The sequence below is a fragment of the Podarcis liolepis genome (assembly GCF_965112155.1).
Source record: "Podarcis liolepis genome assembly, chromosome: 11".
NCBI classification, from domain to species: Eukaryota; Metazoa; Chordata; class Lepidosauria; order Squamata; family Lacertidae; genus Podarcis; species Podarcis liolepis.
Window position 1 is genome coordinate 19,397,044 of NC_139565.1, and position 18,585 is coordinate 19,415,628.

At 42.0% G+C, this 18,585-nt stretch overlaps 1 protein-coding gene across 2 annotated transcripts in view; it reads right to left on the bottom strand.

The window, feature by feature from the left end:
- SRFBP1 (serum response factor binding protein 1) overlaps positions 1-16,774 on the bottom strand; it is a 44,385-nt gene extending 27,611 nt beyond the window's left edge. Inside the window, exon 1 of one of the 2 annotated variants that reach the window (XM_083464607.1) lies at positions 16,596-16,774. In XM_083464607.1, coding sequence (XP_083320733.1) covers positions 16,596-16,625 — 30 coding nt within the window. In that variant the 5' untranslated portion in view covers positions 16,626-16,774. Of the gene's footprint in view, positions 1-16,252; positions 16,476-16,595 lie in introns of those variants that run through there. The other variant, XM_083464608.1, reaches the window with a different exon arrangement.
- Positions 16,775-18,585: the final 1,811 nt, after the last annotated feature.

Consider the following 18,585-nt stretch of genomic DNA (forward strand, 5'->3'; position numbering starts at 1 on the left):
AAAAACCTCTTGAATTTGAGCATAATGTAGCCAGTCTCGCACCTTACTTTTTAGTTTATCCTGGCTCTGCAGCCATTTTGTGGTTTTATATTCTGATTTTTTCCTGTGAACCGCCCTGAGACCTCCGGGTGTAGGAGGCCCAGTTGGTAGTGCTACCTGTAGCTGCTGCCCAGTTGGCATTGACCAGGGACTGGGTAAGGGGCTGCTTCCATTTGTGGAATGCCCTCCCTGGCGAGCTGCTTCTGCCTCCCTCAGGAGAGGGAGAAAAAAAAAAATCTATTTCTAGCCAGGTATTGGATGAGATACTACTGACCATGGCAACCTTGAAATTAGCAACTATGAAGATACGTGATTGCTCTAAAATGTTTTTAGATGGTCTACATTTCTAAAAATAGCTTTTATTTTAAATTGTATTGCTTTCAAATGTTTTTAGATGCTCTAAATGTTTTTATTTTAAATTGCATTGCCTTAAATTGCAAACTGTATTGCTTGCTGTCCTTGGAAGAGCAGGCTAGAAATTAAATAAAAAACAAGTAAAATGTCACTATTTCCTACCCTAAGACCTGAGAAAATATTTATTAATATTACTTGCTATGGGAGGGGTAGTTTATTATTCAAATTCCGACTCTGTAGACACTTCCTATTTGTTTGGTAGTGGGAAGTATAAGTGTAACAGCCAATTCCAAACCATCAGCCTGACCTCTTATTTAAGGTTGGGGGGAAAAGGAGTCAAGATAATTTGCAAGGCTTGTTTTCTTTTTCCTTGTGACAGTCTCCAAAAAGACAGCCTCCCTCTGGGAAAATGCACCCCATGTGGAACAAATATTGATGTAAAATGATACCAAAACTAAAACCCTTTAAAAACAGTTTACTGCAAGGTAAAAGTGTTTGCATATCTGAAACCAATTGGGTCAGGAATTAGAAATTTGGCCAGAGTGACCATGTCATGCTACGGTTCCATCTTACTACCGTGCAAACAGGAAGCACTGGCTTGCAAAAACACTTCTGCAGAGTCAAAATTTAAATAAACGATGCCTGTAATAGCAAGTGATTGTCCATAAATATTATCCCTGATAGTGTTTATAAGGAAAAAGGCTCAGCGCACACAACTTAAAATAAACTCTGATGTAAAAAATAAAAACATTTTAATCGGAACTCGCTAGGCCACTCTTTTAAGTACGGATATGGAAATGGAGTTTATAAGTAACAAGTACTCAAACTAAACGTGGGGTTCCCATCAGTTGTTTTTGGCCACCCTGTATAAATGTTTCTCTGCCAAAACTTCAGGGCCAAACAAGGCCCATCTTCTATCCTGTACCTGCCCATCCAACCTGTTCCCACCAGATTTCCAACGTTCTCCTAAGGAATCAGGTGCTCAGACTTGTACATCTGACTTGTCACTACAACATTGCTCCCCAACAAGGGACCGTGCCTTGGATTTTGACATGTCTGCAGCTGTTAATACATTCTCCCTAGCAGTAATAGCTGCACAGGTTCCATCCTTGCCTGTCACAGATCTGGCAAACTGACGGCAAACCCACCTACTTCCATGGATACGTTAGCTGATATAGATGAAAAGTTCACAAGCTATAATAAAAACAACAACAACCAGGCACAGGCAAGGCCCACAATTTAGAGAATCACAGCAGATCATTACGTACTCAAACATATATTTTTAACTTCCTATCCAATATTTAATTTATTCTTTCCAGGACTATGTGTGGAGACATAGTATATTTTTAGGAACCCATTTAACCAAAGGTCAACTAACTGCTGGCCATGAATGCAAGAAAGAGGACACACCCTGTGGCGTAAGAACATATGGACATGTTATCTTATACTGATTTGGCACATTAATCCAAATCAGTATAATGTGGAAAAATCAGCTGCTGTCCCATGTCTCCAGCAAGCTTATTTCAACCAATAAGCTTCCAACATCTACATTTTCCTTTTTAATCAGGGTATTAATCTTCTGAACACGTGTTTGGATCAGCAATGAGAGAAAAGGTAATAAAGTGACACCCAATCCAGACAAGATGGAGGCAGAGTTCTCTGGAAGAGCAGTTTACTAAATTACTGGGATTTCGCACAGCCTGACAGAGCTATTAGATCTGACCTTGCATTTAGATGCCAAAGACTGGCTCAAAGAGCATTTCACTGGCTTCGGTGGGGTGTCAGCTGAAGCCACTTCTGGGTTAGCAGCATGAATACAGTGAAAATTGTATGAATACAATTGTATGATTCTGTAACTGCAAGACCTATTTGTGCTCACCAAACTGCAGGAAATAGCAGAAGGGAAAGGAGCCAAAGACTCTCCCTTTTCTATGCGAGAGGGCTTACCTACTGTTAACCACGCATGTATATGCCTCCTGAATCACTGTGAGCTCAGGCATGTCAGCGATGCTGTGACAGCTGAACAGCTGGCCTTTTTGTGCAATACATAACCTTACATGCAACGGCTAGGGTGTCTGGTGGCCGGACAGAAAATGTGAAGGGACTAGAACGTGTCTGGCAAACCAACCAGCTTCGGCAGATCCTACCATTGCCCTCAGAGTCCTGGAAATACTGTATTGGGGGACTCCATTTTAGGGAAATGAGAGGAGATGGCCCAAAGTTGTTGAGCCTCTCCCCCCATGCAGCTGCGGGCAAGATACACTCTTTAGATCATTTCCCACGTGCAGCGGCATTGGGGCAAGTTGCGCTCCCAGGAGCACAACCTCCTCTGGTGCCACTGTGCGGGAAACGATCCAGGGAGCGCCCGCCACACGCAGCGGCATCGGGGGATTTGCGCTCTCACCAATGAGCTGGCTGGCGGCACACCGCTTCTCCCCCTATGCCACTATCTGTGTATTGGACAACCCCCGTTTTTTGACGTAATCTTTGAGTCAAAAAACCTTGTCCAATACACGGAAAAATACGGTAATTGTCTATGGACTTCATTACTCATCTGCCTCTTCTCCCTGCTTAAAAGCTTGGCAGAGAGGCGGGGAAATTTACTGAAACAACATAGCAGCTCCCCTGAAGTCTTGGAGCTCTTGCCAGTAACCTTGGCCTTTGCTGTCGGACTGAATTTTTCGTTGCTGCTCTTCTGCCTTTGTAAGAGCGCTTTCCTAGCTACTGAGTCTGTATCACTAGGCTGATATAACAAGTGTTTACTTCTTCACTTACATGCAATTTCCTTTGTTGTGTGGTTTGGGGCAAAAGCCAGGACCCATTCATCCAAGGGGGCTGGTAAAGTGCAAAAGCAAATAGAGATCAACTGTGCACATGGTGGGAACACATTGGCTTGGGATGTCTGCGCAGACCGCAGTGCTTTGAAATGTAAACATTAATATTTCTAATGTAAATGTTATTTTCTTAACAATGCACGATACTGACCTGGGTATGGGGAAATATGTAGCAGATGGTTGGGAAATCCGTGCTTGGAACTGAAGATACTTAAAGATGGTTAACATAGCAATTTCAGAGAATCGCAGGGGGAGGGAAGAGGAAGGGCAGCATCATGCAAGGTAAGGTTTGAACTGGATTAGAGCCAGATGAGAATGAAGAAAAAGGAAATGGGGATTCATGTTCTAAACTTGGAAATTGGAATGGCAGCACTTTTGCGGTCCATGTGTCCACCATGCCTCCTCTAGCAAATTCACAAGTGTAGGTCATTCTTGCGTCATTTTCAAATATCACTTCATTTGACTCTCACGTAATTACTCAACTGTAATCATGTTTTCCCATGCAGCCAAAATAAACCCGACTTTGAGAAGGCTTACAGATTCAACTTACTTGAGAATGTTAATCAAACTTCCTTGCTTCCTTTCCTACACCCAATGGAATCCCAAGCATCTGATTAATCCACTCATGACAACTGTGGTGCAGCGAGTTTAAGAAAGAAAAAAATCTAGCAGAGCCTAGTCAACTAACAAACTGCAGAGAAGTTTAAGGCATGCTTTAGAGATTGCGGAGGGTGATGGAATGCTAAGAGGGTGTATTAAAAGGACTCGCTGGATCACTGCCAAAGATTATACATTGTAAAGACCTTGTAAGGGGTGGCAAATATTGGAAAGATGTATTGCATTAGAATAAAATGTTATGCTTGGCTACTTTGGGGGCTTGCTTTAAATCTGAAGAGAGAGAAGGGGTCCAACCTAAGCGAACCCACAGCCAAGAATTTAAGAACATTCATAGGAAAGTCTGACCAAAAGGGGAAAGAGCTCTCATGAACAGTACAAATCTATAGCTTAAAGCGTATCACCGTGGGTAGGTCAAAGTATGAAAACATTAACACCAACCTGTGTTAGGATGAGAGCTACATTCTGTTCTTGAACACCCAAGTAGTAAAAAAGAGTCAAGAAAAACTGACACTGAATTTATAGTAAAAGCCAAAGGACACTATTAAATCACTTAGATATATACATCTTAGAATATACATCTATAAAACAACTTAAAATGCAGGTTCTAAAATGCAGATTCTAACAATGTTAACTTGGAAGCCATTCAGTGGGACACCATTCCTATCGCACCTCAATTCTGTTCGTTTCAAGGCATATGACCACTGAGCCCACAAGACATCAGCACTCGGTGACCATCCAACTGCTGAATGTTGTTGGCCAAGGTCACTTTTTCAAGCGTCTTCAACGTCATGCACAAAGCTTAATTTTGCACATGGCAGTGGCTACGATCAGCAATCACAGTGTAAATTCGCCCCTTAACAGCCTTTGCATCAGGATGTGAGAGTGGCTTCTCGTAAGACTGGCAAATTTTGTCTTCCTCTTTGAATTTTTCCATTCCTGCAATTCACCACAAGATCTCTGTAACTAAGAATTAGTGCCTGAGCCCATTTTTCCTACTCCCCTCCTGTCCATTCTCCTTTCATGTTGTGGCTCCTATGTTGTGAGCCTGAGGGTTGGGACTAGCTTCTCAATGACAATTTGTAAACCACTATAGGAATGGGAGAAGGGGACGACAGAGGACGAGATGGTTGGACAGTGTTCTCGAAGCTACCAGCATGAGTTTGAGGGAGGCAGCAGAAGACAGGAGTGCCTGGCATGCTCTGGTCCATGGGGTCACGAAACGAAACGACTAAACAACAATGGGGTGGGCTGGGTTTTTTTTTGTTTTTTGGCTGTAGAGCAAGATAAACTGGTGAAATAAATAAGTGATCTGGCATCAGGTAAAGTAAAACTTATCTCTCACTCAAGTTGCCCTGCGTTGTTCCCCCAGGCTAAGCCCCACTCCCTTCCTCTCCCCCCTGGACATCCTTACCTGGGCAATCTTGTTAAGAGCACTGTACCCAGTATTATGCACTCTTCCTTAAGCATCTTGCAAATTGCAACTGGCAGACACTTTGCCTTGAGACTGATAGCAATCTTCAGTCTTAAAACAGCTTTGTCTTGCCAGCATCCTTGGCTTCACTGGCCCCTAGGGAGAGTTTTGATGATGCCAGACACATCTTTTGACAGCAATATGCTTTTTCATGTTGAAAGGTGGTGGTGGTGATGAAAGACAGATGCAGCCACTCACCTGCTTGCCCCCAGAGCAACTGCTACTCAAGCAAGCATCAAATTTTGCACCTGCTTTTCAAGTTGGTCTGTGGAACCATTAGAAAACAGAGACTAATAACCAGTGACTTGTGACATAAATTAGGGTACGAGATGGATGCGGGTGTGTGATTTCAATTACAAGCAGATTTCCCTCCTTCAATCGGAAAAAAATGCTTTAAAAACTAAGAAGGAGGTGAGGAGTATTTCCTTACAAAATGTCTGTCTACTTTGTGGAATTTTTGTAAAACAATATTTCTTCTACTGTTCAACATTCCTGCATGAAGAGAGTGTTGAGTAAAGAAATGTACACAGATAAACTTGGCAGCAGTGCCCCCTCAAACTGCTGCCACAATTGTAGGAATTGCAAACTTAAAATTATATACAAAGGAATACCTACACTTAAATGAGTAGTAGATATATTTTAGCAGATTAAATCATTTTGCAAATAAATAAATAAATAAAATGAAGATTTATGAATGGTCAGTTCTAAGAGAATGATGTTTTCTGAATTTTAGATTCTAGCCCCTTTTTCAGGCCTCCTTAACTGACATGAAAACAGCTGTAGCAAGCTTTATATAGAACACACATGCTATGGCCACAGTTCTCTTAAACTGGCAGTAACCTATAAGTTCCCTTTCAAACTTGTTGGATTCTTCTTTGCTTTATTCTCATGGCTTGCCTTAATTCAAATATGATAAGCCACCAATCCAATTTGGATGGAATACAAAGACCAAATATAGACTAAATTGCTTCACTTAGCTAAACTTATTTGGATTATAATATGGAAGTGAGTATAATCACTTACAAATTAGCATAATCATCACAGTGAGAGAAAGCTACAGACAAAAAGAAATGCACTAGAAAACTGTAGAGCAAAAAGTTAATGAACTGAAATCAATTTGACTTAAGTAATGAGCAATTTGTCCCAATGACTGCAAAGGGAATTTAAGTGCAACTAATTTGGTATGGATACTAATCCATTACCTGCTGTGGTTGCTTTCTTTAAAAAAATAAGAAAAAGAAAAAAAGAACTAAGATTGTAACTAAATATCAGTGCCCAACAAAGGATTTCCAGTTTGGTGCTTGGCTCTGATATACAAAGTAGAATTACACCTGTTCCCACCACAGCTTATCCCCTGCAACCCTTTCCTCTATGTAGCTTTCCCCCATCTGAATCAATAAATACTGTAATGATCAGAAAGGTTTCAAGCACCTCCTCTCCACATCCACTTGTTCTCCACTCTGTACTCTCTTTAAATGTCAAAAAGAAACCAAGACTGGGAAGGAAATATCCATCATCCATAAGTTCGATAATGACTCTTGCAGCGTGGCATACATGTGTTCACAACTGCAGTTATACCTCATTCTAGGGTAGTGTTCACCATTATTCCTCCCAACCATTTCTGGCAATTGGCATTCCTTGCATACTTAATACTGGCCACCTATTTTCCACCATCTATCATGGAGTTGCTGCAAGAAATAATGTTTTTTCTTATGCCAAATACATGGTCTCATAACCAAAACTTGTAACAGCTGACACTCCTAAAATGACAGGAAATATAAAACGGGAATGGAATGACCTGGATGTTAAATCTTATTTGCCAAGTCACAAAAATCAAAAGTTTTTACTTGTGAACCTAGCTGGTACTATCAACAGCACTGTTTGCCAACTTGTTCAAAAATATCTTGAAGACTGACAAAATCCCTGTTAATGTGGAAGGAACATTGAAGAAAGATACCAAGAACCAATGTCACACTTCACATTCTTTTCAAATGATAAATTACATATTATTACAACATTCCCACATGTATGTTTGTTTGATTTATATACTGCCCTTTAAGGCACAAATAAATAGTCAAAATGGAAGCAACAAAATAGTAACCACCCACCTGCAAACACAAAAGGCTGTAGAATATTAATAAGCCAAAGGCCTGGTTAAACTAGCTTCATGTAAAGAAGGCATTTAAATGGCACATTTCAAATGCTCCAAACATAAAAAGATATGCATGCTGGCATGATTATCCCCACACTGTACATGGGTAGAGAGTGTGGTGCTGAGAGAGCAATGAATGAGGTCAAGTTGTTATCATCATCATCATGATAATTAGAATTTTAGTTGTTTTATCTTCCCCAGGGCAACCTAAACCAAACAGGAAAGTGTTTCTAAAGAAAAGGACAATCAGACAAATGCATGGCAGAGAATTCCAAACTAATTTATTCCTTTTCCTTGTTAGTTTATGGTGAGTTGCCCGGGGGGGGGGGGGGATGGAGAGATGGATACAGAGCTGGGGAAGTATAGTGATGGGCAGAATGTCCCATTTAATGCCCCAATTTACTTGTGGAGCCTGGGAACAGTAAGTGGCAAGGGGGTCTCTAGACATGTGCAGAGTGTCATGGTTGGGACTGTGGTCAATATTTACTCTGGATTAAAGAAAAGCACAGCCAAGTAGGACACAACTGATGATCACCTACTGAGCATGTAGCTCCATTTAAGCCGAAAGAAGAGATCCTTGTGGCTCAGGGTCACAGCTCCCAAGATACATAAGCTCAGTGGTTCAAATTAGTGTTTACACCAAGAGAGTGTAAGCTGTGGTTTGTGTCTCTCTTGTTTTTGACAGGACCAGAAAGTTAAACAAAAAGAATTCTAACCACCATATACTGCAAAACCTTCGCCAGCAGAACTGGAGCAGGGAACCATGAAAAAACAAATGAAACAAACTGCAGAGCCTGGCGAGGAGAAAGCAGGCAAAAGTTGCCATATTTCTACTAAGGAGGTTCAGGAGGGTCTCTTTTGTGATGTGTTGCATGCAGTAGGGGTCACTGAATCAGAAGAGAGACTGAGAAGTGGACTGGGGGGGAGGAACCCTGCATCTTCCCTTCGTATACTGGAAAAACACCAAATTAAATTGAATTGTACGCATCAGAGTTTCAGTTATACACAATGCGATTGTTCAGGTTTAGGAATGACATTCAGAGTTTAGACACACAAAAAACAGCCTCATCCCAATTACAAAGAAAAATGAATGATGTGTTCAACAGTTCAATGACTGAAAATGAAGGGATGTCATGTGCAATAACTAATATGATCAGTTCTGATTAAAAGTCACCTGGTACAATTAATATCTCTTTTAGACACCTGTAGCTTTACCAGTTAACCAGTCAGTGTTTTCATCACAGCTATGCTACAGCTCCTTTAAATATAGTCTACAGCAAGCTCCCATGACTGAGCTTGCAATTTTTTTATTACGCACCAGCTCAAGTAAGCAGCCACATGTTTTATTTCTGGCAACCTCTAACTAGCCTACGTGGCCCAACCAAATGCACTTCACACAAACCACTCTGAGCGGAAGGGGGAGGCAAAATCTCATTTTCATCTATATTCATTTAATACTGCTCAGTTTGCAACAAGTACGCAGGCTGCTTTTGCATTTTTAATTTCTTCATAATCTGCTGCAAGCAAATGTGCCTGAATCTGCTGGTCACAGTATGCCTTTAATGTTCTGCAACTGATGATGTGGCAACTCAAAACTTGAATAATAGCTGCTGGAAGAGATCCTAGGGGGAAAATCTTCTTCTAAATTCTATCTCAGAAGCTGAGCTTGGAAATTTCATAAGCTCTATCGGAATGGTTGCTGAGAACACTGACATGGTCTGAAAGAATGTCAAGAGGGTTTTTTTCAGCAGAACTCAATCCATCACAGGAAATTCTTACTAAAGAACTTGCTAGAAAATATTAAACTATTTTAAACAAGAGACAAACTTGTTACACGTATTCTCAAAGGATGAAGAAAGGCTTAGGGCAACCTAAGAATGGTTTGTTTCTTAACAATCTACACATTCATGCCTTTGGACAAAAAGACTAAATTGAATTGAATACAGTCTGCCAATGCCTTCTAGCAAACACTGACAAAGTTCTATGAAGCAGATACTTGGTAGATGTGTAGAATTATCAACTTACTATAATAGTCTAAATTTAGCTCATCATTCTTATCCTTAGAAATTACAGTGGTGCCTCGCAAGACGAAATTAATCCGTTCCACGAGTCTCTTCGTCTTGCGGTTTTTTCGTCTTGCGAAGCACGGCTATTAGCGGCTTAGTGGCTATTAACGGCTTAGCGGCTTTAAGAAAAAGGAAACTTGCAAGAACTCGCAAGACATTTTGTCTTGCGAAGCAAGCCCATAGGGAAATTCATCTTGCGGAACGACTCAAAAAACGGAAAACTCTTTCGTCTAGCGAGTTTTTCGTCTTGCGGGGCACCACTGTAAAGGGGAAAAATCAGCCTATTTCTGGGCAGAGGGAAGTGTGTGTGTGTGTGTGTGTGTGAAGCTTTTGGCCAGCTACTCTCCAGGTCATTCCACGTCAGTTCAACGTGGTCATGCCACCCACCGTCTTGGGTTTTGATGAAACTTGGTGTACACCCTTCCCTTATGGTTGAAAGAAACCCCCTTAAATATTTCCCCTCTATCTCAAACGGTTTTAATTTTATAGCACTTCAAAGTTTCGTGAAATCCGGGTTTCTGTTACTCTTTCATTCTATACTTCAGATCTGTGAGTATTTTGGCCATCGTAGTTCCAGACCTCTTTTGCAAGCTACAACCCATAAGGGCTAGGAAATGACCTTTCAGTTCTAAACCTGCTTTCAAGATTTGATTTCTATGGCCTAGAAATGGTATTCTGAGATGTGCATGAGCAGGAAGAAACCACCATCATTCCCACTTCTCCTCCCTGCAGCTGGGCGGACAAGTTGGGTAGCTTTTAAGTTTTGCTTTCCATTACCAAATCAACTTCGTGTGTTGTCCAGACCAAGGATCGTGCTTTCTATCAAACTCTTAAGTTAAACAAGTGAGCTTCAGAAACCACATTTGGACATTGGCTTGATTTAAAACCTACCAAAGTTTGTTATAAAGTATGATCCTTGGTCTGGATAACATGACAATCCAGGATTCAGGGAAAGCAGGGGGGAAAACTGCTGTAGAACTTGTTGCAGCTGCAAGGAAGGAAGAGGAGAAGAGAGGACGCAAATTTAAAGTTATCAATACTTTGTTCCTGCTAATGCATGCCTCACAAAGCTATAATTTTGTGTGACGTGTAAACCTTCCTGCTTATGCACATGTAAACTAGACCAATGGATAGTGTCCCAAATATATTTCCAAGAGTGTAAGCCCCACTGAACAATATACACAAATTGTTTTGATTCACCTAGCTTACAATTCCACTTGATTCACAATAATAATAATAATAATAGTAATAATAATAATTTATTACTTATACCCCGCCCATCAGGTGAGTTCCCAACAGAATATTAATAATAAAAAAGCGACAATATCAAACATTAAAACAGGGGTCAGCAACCTTTTTCAGTCATGGGCCGGTCCCCCGTCCCTCAGACCATGTGGTGGGCCGGACTATATTTTGAAAAAAATAATGCCCCACTAATAACCCATAGATGCATTTTAAATAAAAGCACATATTCTACTCATGTAAAAGCATGCTGATTCCCAGACTGTCTGCGGGCCAGATCGAGAAGGCAAATGGGCCGCATCTGGCCCCCAGGCCTTAGGTTGCCTACCCCTGCATTAAAAACTTCCCTAAACAGGGCTGCCTTCAGATGTCTTCTAAAAGTCAGATAGTTGTTTATTTCCTTGACATCTGGTGGGAGGGCGATCCACCACTACCGAGAAGGCCCTCTGCCTGGTTCCCTGCAACCCCACTTCTCACAGGGAGGGAACTGCCAGAAGGCCCTCAGCACTGGACCTGAGTGTCCGGGCTGGACGATAGGGGTGGAGACGCTCCTTCAAGTATACTGGGCCAAGGCCGTTTGGGGCTTTAAAGGTCAGCACCAATACTTTGAATTGTGCTCAGAAACGTACTGGGAGCCACTGCAGGTCCTTCAGGACTGGTGTTATGTGGTCTTAAACATAATAGATGCAATGGGAGAAACAAAGTGGTAGTATTTATTCCACTAGAGCAAATTCCTCGCAAAATAGGTGAGAGGGCTTTGCTATGCTCCATCTATAGGAAAGCAGAACGAAGTCCTGAAGTTTCACCCCAAATGCCCAAGTGCCATTAAAAGTGTATACGTAAACAATGAAGGGCCAGGAGATTCTGCCCTAAAAGAATACATCTCACAATTCTGTTTGGAACCCTACATATATTTAAGCCTTTAAATTAATCAGACTGTAAATTAAGCACATTTGCAAGAGAACTTGTACAAGCAGTGCAGGGGTGGGGGTTAAGAGGAGCTTATTACTTATTTTGTGCTGCCACCTAGCAACATTTTCAAGTATAATTTGCACATGAAGCTATTTTACGAGTATATTTTTAAATATGTGACCATTTCATCTTAATTTTTTCTTTTAGATTATTCTCTGCCAAAAAGTCATGACGGGAAGAAACAAAATTCTATTATACAAATTAACGATGCATCGCTGATTGTTTAGGTCACCGGGAAAAGGCTGTTTCCAGATTGCAAGCATAATTGCAAATCGGGATCATTCCCTGCTCCAACACTAACCTTAGATAAAGACTGCTTCATACCAATGTATGAACAGGTTATTTTTCTTTTCCCAATGGTTCAGAGACTTGAATGAGACCAATAATATTCAAACACATACAGCACCATTGCTTCTTCACTTGTAGTTACATATTCCTATAATATCCTGCCTGTACATTAAGATCTGCAGGACACATTGTTCTTAACTCTGCTCATGTGACAATGGCATGAGATAGGGCCTTCTCTGTGTTGGCATCTTGTCTATGAAACTTCATTTGGAGGTATGACTGGTGACATCATTATTGGCACCCAGCTGGTGACTTACCTCTTTACCCAGATCTTTTGGGGGAGCTAATTTGAGAAGGGATTATGAGTGATGTCCTGCTGTTCTGAATAAAATATAACTGTTGGTTGAACGTCATTGTTTTAATAATTTGACGTTGGTTTTGTAAACAGCCCTGGGAACGTAACTGATTATGAAAGGCAATTTAGAAATTGAATAAAATAATACGTATTTGTCCCTACTCCCGATTCCTAGTCAGCAACAGACACTCATGCAGTTCTTACCCAATAACAGCTATCTCCAATGCAAAAGTGCTTTGCATGGATATGAAAAGAAGGGAACTCACAACAAACTGCAGCCGTGGTGCTGCATGATCAAGTATAAACCACTGTTAAATTCAAAGTCTGATATTCAAACAACCACAAAATTAAATGTATTGCTGGAACATATTATCCCTTTTGTAACCTCAAACATTTTCTACCACTTCTTGTATTTTTTAACACTTGCAAGTGTGTCAGATCTAAATCTAAAATAGAATATACAATTCACAATAAAAACAGCAAAAAACAAAAACACAAAGCCCAACTAAAATCAGAATAAAGCATGACAACTATCAAACAATTAAAACTAGCATTAAAAAAGCATAGAAGATAGCAAGGGTAAACTTGGTGCAAGTATCCAATATATCAAACACCCAATGAAAGAGAAGAAGGCATCCTGTGATACCTTAAAGCCTAAGTAAATTATTATGGAATAAGCTTCTATGAACTAGAGTTTACTTCGCCTGCTTTGTTTTCTGGTGTAACAGACTGACAAAGTGATCCCACTGGAAGTTGTCAAATAAGAGAAGCATAAGAATTGAATGTCAAGGGATCTAACTGGATCTACAGTGGGACACCAGAGGACAGAGCAGTTCATCATTTACAGTCTTAGAAATTGACCTACTTCTTCAGGTGTCAAGGACATGATGCTGTTCCATGCAATCACAAAAGAGATGCACATGTATGAGGAAATCCAACTTTCTCCTTAACAATCGGTGTCCTTAAGTATTTTGTAAGCCTTAGGGAGCAAGTCTAACTCCCAAGCAGAAGCAGCAGTGCAGAACAACTTGTCTGCAGCCCTACCACTTATGGCCACAAACTTCCACTTTTCACTGCACTCAATCCGTGCTGGTGCAGCATAGAGACCCAACCAGTAGCTGAACCAGCAAATCCTTATCAGGCCCAGTTCCACACCTTCTCTACTCCCGCAATTCCCTGTTTTGCGGGCTTGTGCTGGCTGCCACCAGGAAGGCCACCACTGGCAGAAGTGCCTGCCCACTCATGTTTTCAGCAGAGCCGCCCAGGGAAGGGAGCTGGATTGCTCTTTTACTTCTGCACAAAAAATGCACAGCAACACTATGAAACAGGGAAAGAGAGGATGTGGGAGAACGTGAAACACAAAACTATGAAAAGAAGATAATGAAGACAGGTTTGTGTGAAAGAAAGGAAGGAGGAGAAAAGAAAGGCACAGAAATGGAGGAAAGGCAAAGTTAATGTCTCAACCAAATGTTGGGTCAACATAAGGAGTATTAAATGTAAACTTTTGCGGACCACATGTCATTTAATCAATATAAACATGCATTTTGAAAAGCTGCAAAAAAGGTATGCTATAATAAATTTGATTGTTTTTTTCAGGTGTGACAAGACACTCGGTTGTTTTTGCTGTAAAAGACTAAGACCATACCCACACCGCAGACTTAAAGTGCTCTTATACCAGTTTAACAGCCATGGAGAACTCTATAGTTTGTTAAAGGTGCTGGCAATAGTAGGACTGTGAGGTCAGCACCCTTAAGAAACTACAGTTCCCGGGCTTCTTTGCGGGTAGCCACGACAGTGTTAGAAAAGTGCTTTAAATGTATGCTGTGGATGTGACCTAACACAGTGGCCCTTCGGCGGGTGTGAGAGGGAAAGTCAATACTGCAATTCACTGCACCCTTAACTGGTGCACTTAGCAGGGTAAACATGAAGAGACATGGGGCTGCAGCTGTTCTAAGAGGAAGAAAAGGCACCTGGGAAATGTTGTGTGGGATAGCTCAGACAGCAGAACAGGAGACTCTTAGGTTCGTGGGTTAGTGCCCCATGTTGGGCAAAAGAGATCCTTGCATTGTCCAAGGTGTTGGACTAGATGACCCGCCAGATCCCTTCCAACTCTATATTTGCAGGGCAATAGACACTGAGCGAGCTCAAGAGTTTTGCAGCAGCACTACAAAGCCAAAACAGCCAAGGCAGAGCTCCTGAAGAAGAAGAATGTTTATTTGTCTCAGCCACTAGCCATAGCAATAAAATTAAATGAACTGAAGCTAGAGGTAAAAACTTAACTATACAAAATACATTCTGGAGGTTTACAACAACAATAAAATAATGGATCTTATTCTAATTGCCCCTGCTAAAAAAACTGTAGTTTTTGCTGTCACCTGATTGTCTTGACCAGCTAGAAGAAAGGACACAGTAGCAATGGCTGAGTGACCCAGCATGGACAATAGTAGAGGGGTAATCACCTCACTCCTCAAATCTTTATACAGAGTGCACATGAGCCCTGACTCAATACTGCCATCTCCACATGGAAATAAACGTTTTTCCAGTGGGATTTTTTGAAACTGATTCTCAAGAACAGCCAAGGGCAGTACAGTATATTCAATCTTGCGTAATTGAAAGCATGTCTGTATTTTGGAATTATTACATTTTGCAGATAGGGTGCCAACGGGCCAAAACGGCTGTGTGGCAAATAACCATACCATGGACAAAATCTCCTTATGGTGGCCAAATTACTCTGTCGCTCGATGTCCTATTGGCGCTGTCTGATTTAATTATTTGCTTTACCGAAGCCCAGTGTTAATAACTGTTGCAGTGATAAACCAGAAATGCAAAGCTTTGGGCTGACCATTTTAGTCCAAGTGCTCTCGTGACAATCTTGTGATACTAAGAGTAGTGGAGCAGGTGGCACTGCGGTCTAAACCACTGAGCCTCTTGTGCTTGCTGATCAGGAAGGTCAGCGGTTCGAATCCTGGTGGCAGTGAGCTCCCATTGCTCTGTCCCAGATCCTGCCAACCTAGCAGTTTGAAAGTAGATAAATAGGTATCACTGCGGTGGGAAGGTAAACGGCGTTTCCGTGCGCTCTGGTTTCCGTCACAGTGTTCCGTTGTGCCAGAAGTGGTTTAGTCATGCTGGCCACATGACCCGGAAAGCTGCCTGTGGACAAACACCGGCTCCCTTGGGCTGAAAGCGAAATGAGTGCCGCAACCCCATTGTCGCCTTTGACTGGACTTAACCATCCAGGGGTCCTTTACCTTTACCTTAGATCCCAGGGCAGTTTACAATATAAAAACAGAAAAATACATACTATAAGGGTAAAGGTAAAAAAGGTAAAGGACCCCTGGATGGTAAAGTCCAGCTGAATTCGGCTATCAGGGGTCAGCAAACTTTTTCAGCAGGGGGGCGGTCCACTGTCCCTCAGACCTTGTGGGGGGCCGGACTATATTTTTTGGGGGGGAAATGAATGAATTCCTATGCCCCACAAATAACCCAGAGATGCATTTTAAATAAAAGCACACATTCTACTCATGTAAAAACAGGCTGACTCCTGGACCATCCGTGGGCCGGATTTAGAAGACGACTGGGCCGGATCCGGCCCCCGGGCCTTAGTTTGCCTACCCATGGGCTATGGGGTGCAACACTCATCACCCTGAAAAGCGAGATGAGCACTGCAACCCCATAGTATATTAATCTTGTTTTTTAAACTGTATTTTAATCAACTTGTTTTTATTATTGGTTGCTAGCCGCCCTGAGCCCGGTCTTGGCTGGGGAGGGCGGGGTATAAATAAATTATTATTATTATTATTATTATTATTATTATTATTATTATTGCTTGTGACTGAACCTAACCATCCAGACGTCTTTTACCTTTTATTTTCTATTTTACTAAGGGTAGTAGACCTGTGGGATTTAAATTCGGCCGAAGCCAATAGTTTAAGGTCCCACGCATAAATCTGTAATTCGACATCTCCTGCCCAGTGGTGGGATGAGCTTCACGGAGCTGGAAGGGTTCCCCAAGGGTCATCCAGTCGAACCCCGCGCAAGGACTCCCTCAGAAGGCGGCGTGTTTTGGGAGGGCCCTTATCCTCACTCAGCAGAGCTCCCGCCCTCGACTCCCTTGGGCGAGGGCGCCGTTACGCGGCCCACCCCGCGCGTGCATTTCCCCGACCGGTCAGCCTCAACCCGCCGGGCGCCTTCCCCCTCCGCTCACCTCGTTGTTGAGGTTCAGCGCCTGCGCCATCGCTTCCCCTTGGATCGCGCGCACCGGGGCTCCGCGGAAGGGACGTCTCGGCGCCCAAACCCACGCGCGCAGCACAGCTTCGCCGCCCCTCGCGTCTCTCCTCACGACGGACGCGAGCGAAACAACAACGCGCGTGCACGTCCCTTCCGGCGCGCTTCTTCCGGGTGCCGCTCTGCAACTCAGCCTCTATGGTTTAGGAGGACAAACTGGCTGCTTTCGAGTCCGCTTCAGCTCTGTGGGCTTTTTTAAATGATTTTTATGAATGACAAAGGAACGTGCAATCTCTCTCTCTCTCTCTCTCTCTCTCTCTCTCTCTCTCTCTCTCTCTCTCTCTCTCTCTCTCTCTCTTTCTTTTCTGGTTCAGACCTCCGGGCATAGGAGGCATCATCATCATAGTAATAAGTAGTCTTTTGGTTATGTTCATTGTAAGGCAATGTGGTATGCAGTGGGGAAAGACGAGAGGGTGGGGGATAAAACACACTAAAAAAAATTTCGTTTTTCCAACTTGGCACATGAGTAAGGTTTTTATGTCAGCATCGTTTGGGGTAGGTTCCCTTCCTGTTGTGGAGTGAAAAGGGGTTTAAAATAAAAAGAAGAAGAATTATAATTCGGTATTCGAACGATTGGTATTAATAATTGCAGTGCTTTTTTCTTAAAAAAATGTTTAAGGGTGCTCTCATTTTCCTACTCATATTGAAATACTGCCCCTCAACGAGGCCAAGCTTAGATTCACAAACTGTTTAAGGGTATGCGACCCCCCAGAAAAAAAGCACTGAATAATTGTATTATAAATTGGTATTGTTAAAATGAGGGTGTTATTGGATTGTAACTGAAAACTATTAAAAATTACTATTAATGAAATAAAAAAGAGCGGTGTGGAAAGCGGGAAAGGAGTCAGGAGGTTTCTCATAAATATGATGAGAAACTATCTGTGTTTTTAAAAAACCAGCATATCTGGGTGGGCATGGCATAGCCAGAATCTTTGTTAGGGGGAGCAGAACCTCAGTTTTTTGTTTGGGGGGCAGCTGCCTCCACTTGGCTACGCCCACGCTGATCAGTGGCAAATCCAGATAACAGTTTCATAGAATCGTGGAGTTGGAAGGGACCCTGATGATCATCTAGTCCAACCCAAATATGCAGCTGTCCCATACGGGGATCAAACCTGCGACCTTGGCGTTATCAGCACCACACCCTCACCAACTGAGCCATCCAGGTGTTTATAAGTCTCGGGCTGCAATCCTTCACGTGACTCCCTGGGAAAGTGGTGGAGTCTCCTTCCTTGGAGGTTTTTAAAGCAGAGGTTAGATGGCCTGGAGGCTTGAGTTGAGATTTCTGCCTTGCAGGGGGTCAGACTAGAAAGTCTTATTGGGTCCCTTCCAACACTTACATTTCTAAGTATGGTCCAGTGACTTTGTGGGATTCCCCGCTACCTGTTTATAGGGTTGGGTGTTGAGGAATTGGAAAAATAAAGATATGATCCCCTGGACTGATGATATGATATCACTGGCAATTTATGTACGGATTGCCTACAGGCACAGACTCTGTATCATAGCTGTCAACGTTTCCCTTTTTTTAAGGGAAATTCCCTTATTCTGAATAGGATTCCTCTCAAGAAAAGGGAAAGGTTGACAGCTATGCTCTGTATGGATAAATACAATAACATTTGGAATGAGTTTATACAAATTGTAGTAGGCTATTAGCATTTACATAAGCACTCGGACAAAAAAACAACAACCAATTTATACAAGAATGTATGGTAATATATATTGCTTTTTGTGTGTGTATATTTTAGTTTTTAGATGTATCTTTGTTGTTATTTCTCTCTCACTTTTCCTTCTTTTTTCTGTATCACTTTATTTCTTTTAACTGAAATCACCTTAATAAAATATAATTATTTTTAATGGGTTGGATGTTGTTAAAAAAAGTGTGGTCGGGGAGGTGTTTCGTAGACCCATTGTTG